At 41.0% G+C, this 9,497-nt stretch overlaps 1 protein-coding gene across 1 annotated transcript; it reads left to right on the top strand.

Annotated features, from left to right (window-relative positions):
- The first annotated feature begins 1,528 nt into the window (after window positions 1-1,528).
- FEM1A (fem-1 homolog A) lies at window positions 1,529-4,895 on the top strand. The gene has a single exon (XM_033955303.1). The coding sequence runs from the start codon at window positions 1,663-1,665 to the stop codon at window positions 3,511-3,513; it is 1,851 nt and encodes a 616-aa protein (XP_033811194.1). The 5' UTR covers window positions 1,529-1,662; the 3' UTR covers window positions 3,514-4,895.
- Window positions 4,896-9,497: the final 4,602 nt, after the last annotated feature.

The following is a 9,497-nucleotide window of genomic DNA, read 5'->3' as shown; positions in this document are numbered from 1 at the left end:
AAGGGAGTAGTTCGTGTTCTGCTGGCGTTCTTGGCTGGTTGCTGAAGTGAGTGCTGCCAAGTGAAAAGTTTATATTAATTGTTCATTTCTCAAAGGCTAGAAATCAAAAGAGAGAGAATAGTGCAAATTCTTAGGTTTTATCTGTTTAATTTTTTTATTTTTAGTTTCACGCCTTTGGCGTTTTGCACCATTTTTTTATTTTATTTATGCTTTCAGAGTCACGAAGTCGAGTTCGGTGGTAGTTTTTCTGCTGAACATGGCGTTTTTAAAAAAATCATATCATTCCTCCTGAAGAAGAGATTTGAAACTCAGCAGGACATTGACAATGGATGATATACATTTTTTTTTTTAATTATTTGGGCATGTTTTTTACACTTTGGGTGACTGACATTTTTTGTTGTTTGGGACACTCCCTCGGACATTTGGACAGAAATAATTGCAGCATGCGAGATCTCACAACATCTACATCCTACAACTCTACAAGTTCATTCTCACACAGATAAGTGGTGATTTATTATTAATACACTGAATAAGTATCTGCATTTATATAGAAAATTTGAGTAAGGTAATAAGAGGACAGGATGTTGCAATGATGGTCCTCTGTTCCATTAGTTACAGTCCAAATGACCGGTGTGAGTGGTGGTACTGAGTGCATTCATTTGAGCACTATTATATTTGTTAGGTTTATATTATTATTTTTAATGCATTTACCACTACATACAGGCATTATAGTTAATTTTAATCTGTCACACATGGTTTTATTTCTCTCTCTCTCTCTCTTTGGAGGAGCTGTCTAGTGGCCATGGTGCTGAAGAGTGGGAAAAAAGCACTTCATTTGCCTATTTCAAATCACAGCTAAAAGTATCACTTATCAGCAGATAAAAGGAGTTTTAACTCCTCAATCGTATAGATATCCAGTTTACTTGTTTTAAATACATTTCCACTCACTGCAAGGAAAAGGCAGCTGGAAGGAGTGGAACAAGGAAAAGAGGGATTTTTCAATTCAGTTTACAAGAAGTCAAATGAAAAGTTGCTCCCTATGTGTTCGGGAGTCTTTTTCTTTTCTTGTCTTTTTAGGGACAAATTATAATGCAAAAGAAATAATATGTTGGTAACTGAAATCTAAAAAGAATTCAAATTCTGGGAGAGGGGGTCTCTATTTTCACATTTTAAAAAAAAAATACATTATTCAAACGTTATATTTATTTATATTTTTCTGAAAACTGATTTATTTCTTCCCTATTCTTTTCACAGGAAACACAACATTTCCATCTCTCGTCCCCCCTAAACTCGGTGCCCCCTGAGGCCACCTCCAGCCACTTTCTGTCGGTTCGGAGCCCACCTCGCTCGTCCTCAGCGTGTCACTTCGCTGCAGGCTGGGCCTTGTAGTCTTCCAGCGCCCACGCGCCCACTAGCAAGCTCTCGCTTCTCCTGCTCCCTAAACTACAACTCCCAGCATATCCCGCTGCCCCTTCCCGCCATTCTCCAGGAGTACTTGTCAAATGCCTCTGAGCTCCATTTTGTTTGGAAACATAAGATGGCCGCCGGGGAAAGAGCAGTAGTGTAGTCGGGCCTCCCGACTGCGCTTTAGTCGGCCTGTATTTGCTGTACGGATCGCGAGCGAGGCGGGTTAAATGGCAAAGGGAAAGCCCGAAGGGTGCCATGGATCTGAAGACGGCCGTATACAACGCTGCCCGCGACGGGAAGTTGAAGCTGCTTCAGAAGTTGCTGAGCGACCGGTCTCCCGAGGAGGTTGAGGACCTGACGGCGACTAAGACAGTGGGCGGCACACCGCTGCTGATTGCTGCTCGCTATGGGCACCTGGAGGTGGTGGAGTACCTGCTGGAACATTGTCGGGTCAATGTGGAGGTAGGGGGCTCAGTGAACTTTGATGGTGAAACTATTGAGGGGGCGCCTCCGCTCTGGGCCGCCTCGGCTGCTGGCCACCTTCTAGTAGTGTGTAGCCTGCTGCAGCATGGTGCTTCCGTGAACAACACCACGCTGACCAATTCAACACCCTTGCGAGCTGCTTGCTTCGATGGACACCTAGAGATAGTCAAGTACCTGATTGAACACCGCGCTGACCTGGAGGTGGCCAACCGGCATGGCCACACCTGCCTAATGATCTCCTGCTATAAGGGCCATCGCGACATTGCGCAGTATCTGCTGGAGAAGGGTGCTGATGTGAACCGTAAGAGTATCAAGGGTAACACAGCACTACATGACTGTGCCGAGTCAGGCAGCCTGGAGATCTTGAAGCTGTTGCTCAAGAGCCGGGCTCGCATGGAGCGAGATGGCTATGGCATGACCCCACTGTTGGCTGCTGCTGTCACTGGTCATAATAATATCGTGGAGTATCTGATCCAGCAACCACAAACCCCAAGGGAGGCAGGCATTGAGGCGCTTGAACTGCTTGGCGCCACCTTTGTGGACAAGAAGCGGGACCTGCTTGGTGCATTGAAGTGTTGGAAACGGGCCATGGAAATGCGACACGCTGAGCAATGCTCCATTGTTCACAAGCCTGAGCCTCGCCAGCTGGTTCTGGCCTATGACTACTCCAGAGAGGTGAGCACGGCAGAGGAGTTGGAAAACCTTATTACAGATCCGGATGAGATGCGCATGCAGGCACTATTGATTAGGGAGCGAATTCTTGGGCCCTCGCACCCAGACACTTCTTACTACATCCGTTACCGTGGTGCTGTCTATGCTGACTCGGGCAACTTTGAGCGCTGCATCAATCTCTGGAAATATGCTCTCGACATGCAACAGAACAACCTGGACCCTCTTAGTCCTATGACGGCAAGCAGCTTCCTGTCATTTGCTGAGCTCTTCTCCTATGTATTGCAAGATCGTTCAAAGGGTACCTTTGCTACTCAAGTGAGCTTCAATGATCTGATGGCAGTCCTGAGCAAAAGTGTCAGAGAAGTGGAGAGGGCTATGCGCCAGAGGGAAAACATGCCAGATTCTATCCAGTTCACTAAGGCCCTTTCCATTATCCTTCACCTGATCTTCTTGCTGGAGAAAGTGGACTGTGGCCCTGAGCAGGAGCACTATAAAAGGCAAACAGTATACCGGCTACTGAAAGCAAGCCCTCGGGGCAAGAGTGGCTTCACCCCATTGCACATGGCTGTGGATAAAGATACCACCACAGTGGGCCGTTACCCAGTGGGCAAGTTCCCATCCCTTCATGTGGTAAATATTCTCTTGGAGTGTGGCGCTGATCCGGACAGTAGAGACTTTGAGAACAATACTCCTTTGCACATTGCAGCACTGAACAATTGTCCAGTAATCATGAACACGCTGATTGAGGCTGGAGCACACATTGATGCCACAAACTCCTGCCAGAAGACTGCCTATGATCTACTGGATGAGAAGCTGGTGACCAAGACGATGCTACATCCCTTCAGTTACATCACTCTTCAGTGCATTGCTGCCCGAGCTGTAGAGAAACACAAAATCCCATACAAAGGTCTTGTACCAGATGAGCTGGAGTCGTTTATTGAACTACATTAAAACTTTGGGGGAGAGGGGAACTGTTGGACTGTCTTGCAGCTATGATGCTTCCTAAAATCCAATAGAATAATGTGGAAAGGAAAATTCCAAGTACTTCATGAACACAAAACCTCATTGTTTGGTGAGAGGTTGTTAACTTCCAATAAGCATGATGGATAGATGTGGGGTCTAGGTAGGAATTACTACAAGTGTATTTCTTTCTTTCTTTAGAAATATATGGTGTATTTACCATGTTTAGGAAGGGGGTAGAGCTGAGAACTGCTCATACTGTGTGTCCTGCAAAGCCATCTACTTACAACTGTTCAAATAAAGCAGCTAGTTTCAAGGCAGAGTATGAATACTATTGTGAGTAACTAGCTTTTGGGTGAGATTCAGGTTCATGTGCATCATTAGATTGGGGGGTATGAGAAAGGGAGCATTAGAGAAGTATAAAGATGGTGCAGGCATCTTCCCGATGTAATATGACAATTCTTAAGGCTTTTCTATTGAGTCTACCAGTATTAACTTTTCCTGCTAATGTTTCACACAGATCAGAGTTTGCCATGTGAGAGATATCTAGTGTTAGGTTGACTGGTGATTTATATTTTGAGAAAATTCTGCCTTGCACCAGTAGATGCTGCTAGGGATATAACGGTTAAAAACATGGAAATTTCAAGTGCCAAATTAAGTCCTTATTCCTGGACTTCCAAAACATTCATGTGGATGCTTATGACCACCTTCTGGCTTTGTGTGCAAGGTGGGATTGGAATAAGAGAAGATAGCTTTAATTGAGGTGAATGGTGAGCTTCCTCAACAAAAGGGCTCAGTTTCCACCAAAATAGCTTAAGATAGACAGGTACTGTGTAGTAGCTGATGGCTTATGAAGCTCATGACCACTGGGAAAGCCCTGATTAAAAAAATAGTGGATCTTTTACTAAAGATTAATGCAGGACCCATTTTATATTTATGGGCTCCGCTGCAGATAACGTGCTAATCTTTAGTAAAAGACCCCCATCATCTGCTTTTTCTCATATTAGGTATTTTCAGTTCCTGGCTCAGAAAACGAGGACAGCTAAGGCAACAGCTTATGTAGAGGATGAGTGATTAGTGGCGAGAAGGTTAATGTCATTGTTCTGCTTAAGATATGGGCAAATGTTTACAAATAGAAGCAGTGAGCATGATATGGAAAGGTGTTCTTTTAAAGAAGCAAGGTCTGCTACTGTTTTTGCAGTGTTAATTATAAATATTTTATTTATCAAAAGATCTCACTTTTGTTCCTCTCTCCCCCCAGGAGTAAAATGCACATTTAATTTCAATGAATTTTCTTCACAAGAACATGTGCTTTTCTAATTTGTGAGTAAACTGCTTCTAACTTTAAATAAAAAAAGTGCTGTTCTACATCATCTATGAATTTGTTGTTGCTGAAATGCCCAGGAAGTTTATTGTTTTAATCATTTTGCTTGGCATATCACAAGGCATATTTCTGGATTGTCCAGACTGAGGTACACTTGATCTTTCTATGCTAACCCAGAAAAATATTTTAGACTTTGTTGATCAGGGCTTTGGAAGCTGGTTATTGTGCAGAGTTTTAGTTACACTATGATTCTGGAGAAAACAGGTTTGATACCTTTTCTGTCTGTCAAGAAACTACTGTATATAAAGAAGAGACTATTCTGCTTTCAATCTCATTTGCTCCATTATCTTTTGATTTGGTTTTATATTGGTCCCATAAAATATTAGTACAGTATTTCACTTCAATTAATAGAATTTGTTTTGTTTCCTCCTCCACAGAAAAGGCTGAGGGGAGATATGATTGAAGTCTACAAAATCCTCAGTGGAGTAGAACAGGTACAAGTGGATCGATTTTTCACTTCGTCAAAAATTACAAAGACTAGGGGACACTCGATGAAACTGCAAGGAAATACTTTTAAAACTAATAGAAGGAAATATTTTTTCACTTAGAAAATAGTTAAGCTCTGGAACGTGTTGCCAGAGGTTGTGGTAAAAGCGGATAGCGTAGCTGGTTTTAAGAGAGGTTTGGACAAATTCCTGGAGAAAAAGCCCATAGTGTGTTATTAAGACACGGGGAAACCTCTATTTGCCCTGGATCAGTAGCATAGAATGTTGCTACTCTTTGGGTTTTGGCCAGGTACTAGTGACCTGGATTGGCCACCGTGAGAACGGGCTACTAGGCTTGATGGACCATTGGTCTGACCTAGTAAGGTTATTCTTATGAAATCACCTAAATTAATAGAATTTGTAGCTTTGTTTTCTCCTCCGCTGAGATCAGCTAAGTCAAATACCCCATCTTCCATTAATACATAATGTTTTTAGATTTGGATATTGTCTATTTACCCACACAGAGATCCAGTGCAGTATACATTGTCTAGTAACAGTGCTGCATCTCTACAATTAGAAAAAAAAACTAAGGTGAGGCAAATTTTGTTGTTCTCCTTGCACCAAGATAAACAAAACTTTCAAATGTGTCCTGACACTGCAAAGCTAATTGGGCTTTAAGGATAGATATATTCAATATGCACAAGATAATTTTGCACAGTCTGGGTCTCTACTGTGTGCAGATACGGTAATCTTGTAAACTGGATCAAAGAGGTGTACCTCCAGGAGAGCGATAAACCAGGTTGCAATCCTCAAGGTCCACAACCCACTCAAGTTTTCAGGATTTCCCCAATGAAAATGTATGAGATCTATTAGCATACAATGGAGGCATTAGAACTGAAGGACCAGCATTGAATACCCGTGCTCTAAACTGTTTGAAAATCAAATGCTCTGGGTGCAGCTTTGATAGGCTCAGGTAAGAAGAGAGGGGCAGGCTAGAGAGTGGCTAACAGACAATTTGAAAGAAAGCCCGGAAATAACTTTCAGGGTGGTGTGATAAGAATGCAATAAAATACTGCATTCAATTATTAGCATAGATTTTTTTATGTTTTATTTTAACTTAATTTTATATGTAATGGAATGAGATGCATAGTGCAGTGAAGTAAAAAAAAGAAATCTGCACTAAATCAGAATTGTGCAGCAAAACCAAAGTAAACTTTATTTCTGCACTAAAATGGAGGTAAAGTTATGGATGCATTAAAAAGCAAGTAAAGTTAACTTGTGCGCCAAACCGTCTGTGCTTTTTGTTGGCTGCAAAAAATCAAGAAATGGAGAAAAGTGCTAGAATAAGGGTTTTTGCCATTTGCTTGTGTGTCCTGGATATGGCCACTCCAGGGAACTTGGCCCTTTCTTTGGGTGGGGTGGAAGATCACACCAGGGCATTAGGCCTGCTTTTAGGCGTTTCTTGTCAATCATTGGCCTGCCCAGTACTACCCCAAATTTATAACATCTGTTAAAAATTTACTTCAATCACAAGGAGATTCCATGCTAAGTTTGAACAAGTGCTGGGGAGGAACCTGCTGTCTTGGTATATGTGGATACCAATAACATAGGAAAATGTGGTAGGGAGAATCTGGAAGCTAAATTTAGTCTCTTAGGTAGGAAGTTAAAATCAGAACCTCCAGGACAGCATATTCAGAACTGTTCCCTGTTCCACGGCAGGTCCAAAAAGACAGGCACAGCTTCAGAGTGTCAATGCGTTGATGAGGCAATGGTGCAGGGAGGAGGATTTTAGATTTCTTAGGAATTGGACGACTTACTGGGGAAGGGGAAGCCTATTCTGCAAAGAAGATAGAGCAGCTTTTAAACTAAAAACTGGGGGAAGGCTCAAAAGAGCACGTATGGGACAAGTATCTTAAATGAAAAGGAAAGACGGAGCATCCCGATAGTGAGATTGCAATACAGGCCACAGTAGATCAGGCCCTCCTCCTTAAGCTCCCTCTGAACCCCTCTTAACCTCTCTATGTAAGTCGCCTAGAGCCTGAATAGGTATGAACAACACAGAAATGGAAGATTAGATTAGGTTTTCTTAAATACAGAGCAGGCTGATTTTAAAGACATCTATGTCTATGCCAACTTCTGAACAAATTGTAAATAGATATGACAAACACTGTTTGAAATGTCTGTATGCAAATGCCAGAAGCCTGAGAAACAAGATGAGAGAGTTAGAATATATTGCACTAAATGAAAAGATAGATATAATAGGCATCTCTGAAACCTGGTGGAAGGAATATAACCAATGGGACACTGTCATATACGGGGGACACTCATACAGGGGTACAAGTTATATCGTAGTGATAGGGTGGATCGAATCAGTGGAGACGTAGCAGCATACGTCAAGGAGGGCCTTGAATCAAATGGATTGAAAATTCTACAGGAGCAGAAACACACTTTGGAATCCCTATAGGTAGAAATCCCATGTGTAAAGGAAAAGGATAGTGATAGGAATGTACCACCATCCACCTGACCAGGATAAACGGACAGATGCTGAAATGTTATCAGAAATTAGGGAGGCTAGCAAACTGGGAAATGCAGTAATAATGGGTGATTTCAACTAGTCTATTACTCAAGAGGCCCAAGTGTGTTCACCATATAATCAAAACAACAAATTTCACACTCGGCACAAAAATGTTGAGCTTCAAGCCTCTACCTAATAGCACCATTTAAAAAATACTCCCACTATTTCATACACTCCTGCACAATCCAACAGAACAGGAAAAAGAAAAAGGAGTGTCAATGCTTTCAATCTATACAATGTTCAAGTTTGACGTTGGTGTCAGGCAAAATGGTAGAGAATATTATAAAGAACAAAATGACAGAACATATACATAAGCATGGATTAATGAGAGAAAACCAACATGGATATTTAGTTAAGGGAAATCTTGCCTTGCCAATCTACTACATTTCTTTGAAAGGGTGAATAAACATGTGGATAAAGGCAAACTGGTTGATATTGTATATTTGGATTTTCAAAAGGCATTTGACAAAGTACCTCATGAAAGACTTCTGAAGAAATTAGAAAGTCATGGGATATAAGGTAATGTCCTATTATGGATTAAGAACTGGTTGAAAGATAGTAGAGTAGGTTTAAATGGTCAATATTCTGAATGGAGAAGGGTAAATGGTGGGGTTCTGTATAAAAAATACTCTGCACTGAAAATTTTATATTTATACCTTATTGTGGCATAGGTATAGCAATACAATTGCTGGATTGGAGGGAAAACCTCAGGTCCCTGTTTGCCGCTAGTTATTTTGACCTAGCTTGCAAACCATAATGGGATTGCCCTCATTGGCTAAAGCCTTCCCCTACCATTTAATTTTTAACATTTAAACTCTTTAATTCATGTGCTGATCTACAGTCTAGTACTTAGCTTTAGCTTTAATGCCAGACTTTTGCCCTTAATGTAAAGTTGATGCTTAGTCAGCTGTCCGTTGCCAACGAAGGCTGCCTGTGTTTCGCTTTGCTGTGTCAGAGCATTGGACAGAACAAGCTAACTAAAAACAGAACAAAAAATCCATTAAATCCCTGCTTCATGAAAGCTTATAATGATTTGCTATCCCTATGCAAATGCTATTTACTTCTAATCAGCAGCTATCCCTCTCTGCTTACTTCATGATGGCCGTTGGCTGCAACTGCCTCATTATGGATGACATCGCTAAAATCACACAACTTTATTGAGTCTAACAAATGTGTTATGTACACAAATTCCTAAATACTTTCTATCTAAAGCTTTTCTATTCCTATTGTTTTTTCTAAAAAAAACTTTTTAATGTTGATTTTTATGCTTTTTATCTTTTGTTGTTTTGTGACCACATATTTATGCTAATTCATATACTGGACCCGTGTCATCCTTATGATACCTTCATAATGTTAGTATATTAAACCTCCCTATGTGATGTCTGTTAAAATACATCTACAATCCCACCCGTACTGATTATCATGTTTCTTTATGCTGCCTTAACAAGTAAATAATCTTAGAGATGACGAATTTAATTGGAAAAAAAATTTCTGTAGAAAATTTTTACTATAAAAAATTTTTTACTGTGAAAACTCTGGGAGAAAACTTATGGTTACTTAATAAAACAGATGCCATTCTATTTTAAGATTT

Source organism: Geotrypetes seraphini, chromosome 8 (assembly GCF_902459505.1).
Source record: "Geotrypetes seraphini chromosome 8, aGeoSer1.1, whole genome shotgun sequence".
Taxonomy (NCBI): Eukaryota; Metazoa; Chordata; class Amphibia; order Gymnophiona; family Dermophiidae; genus Geotrypetes; species Geotrypetes seraphini.
Note: the sequence above shows the minus strand (reverse complement) of the source record. Positions and strands in the feature narration are given on the sequence as shown.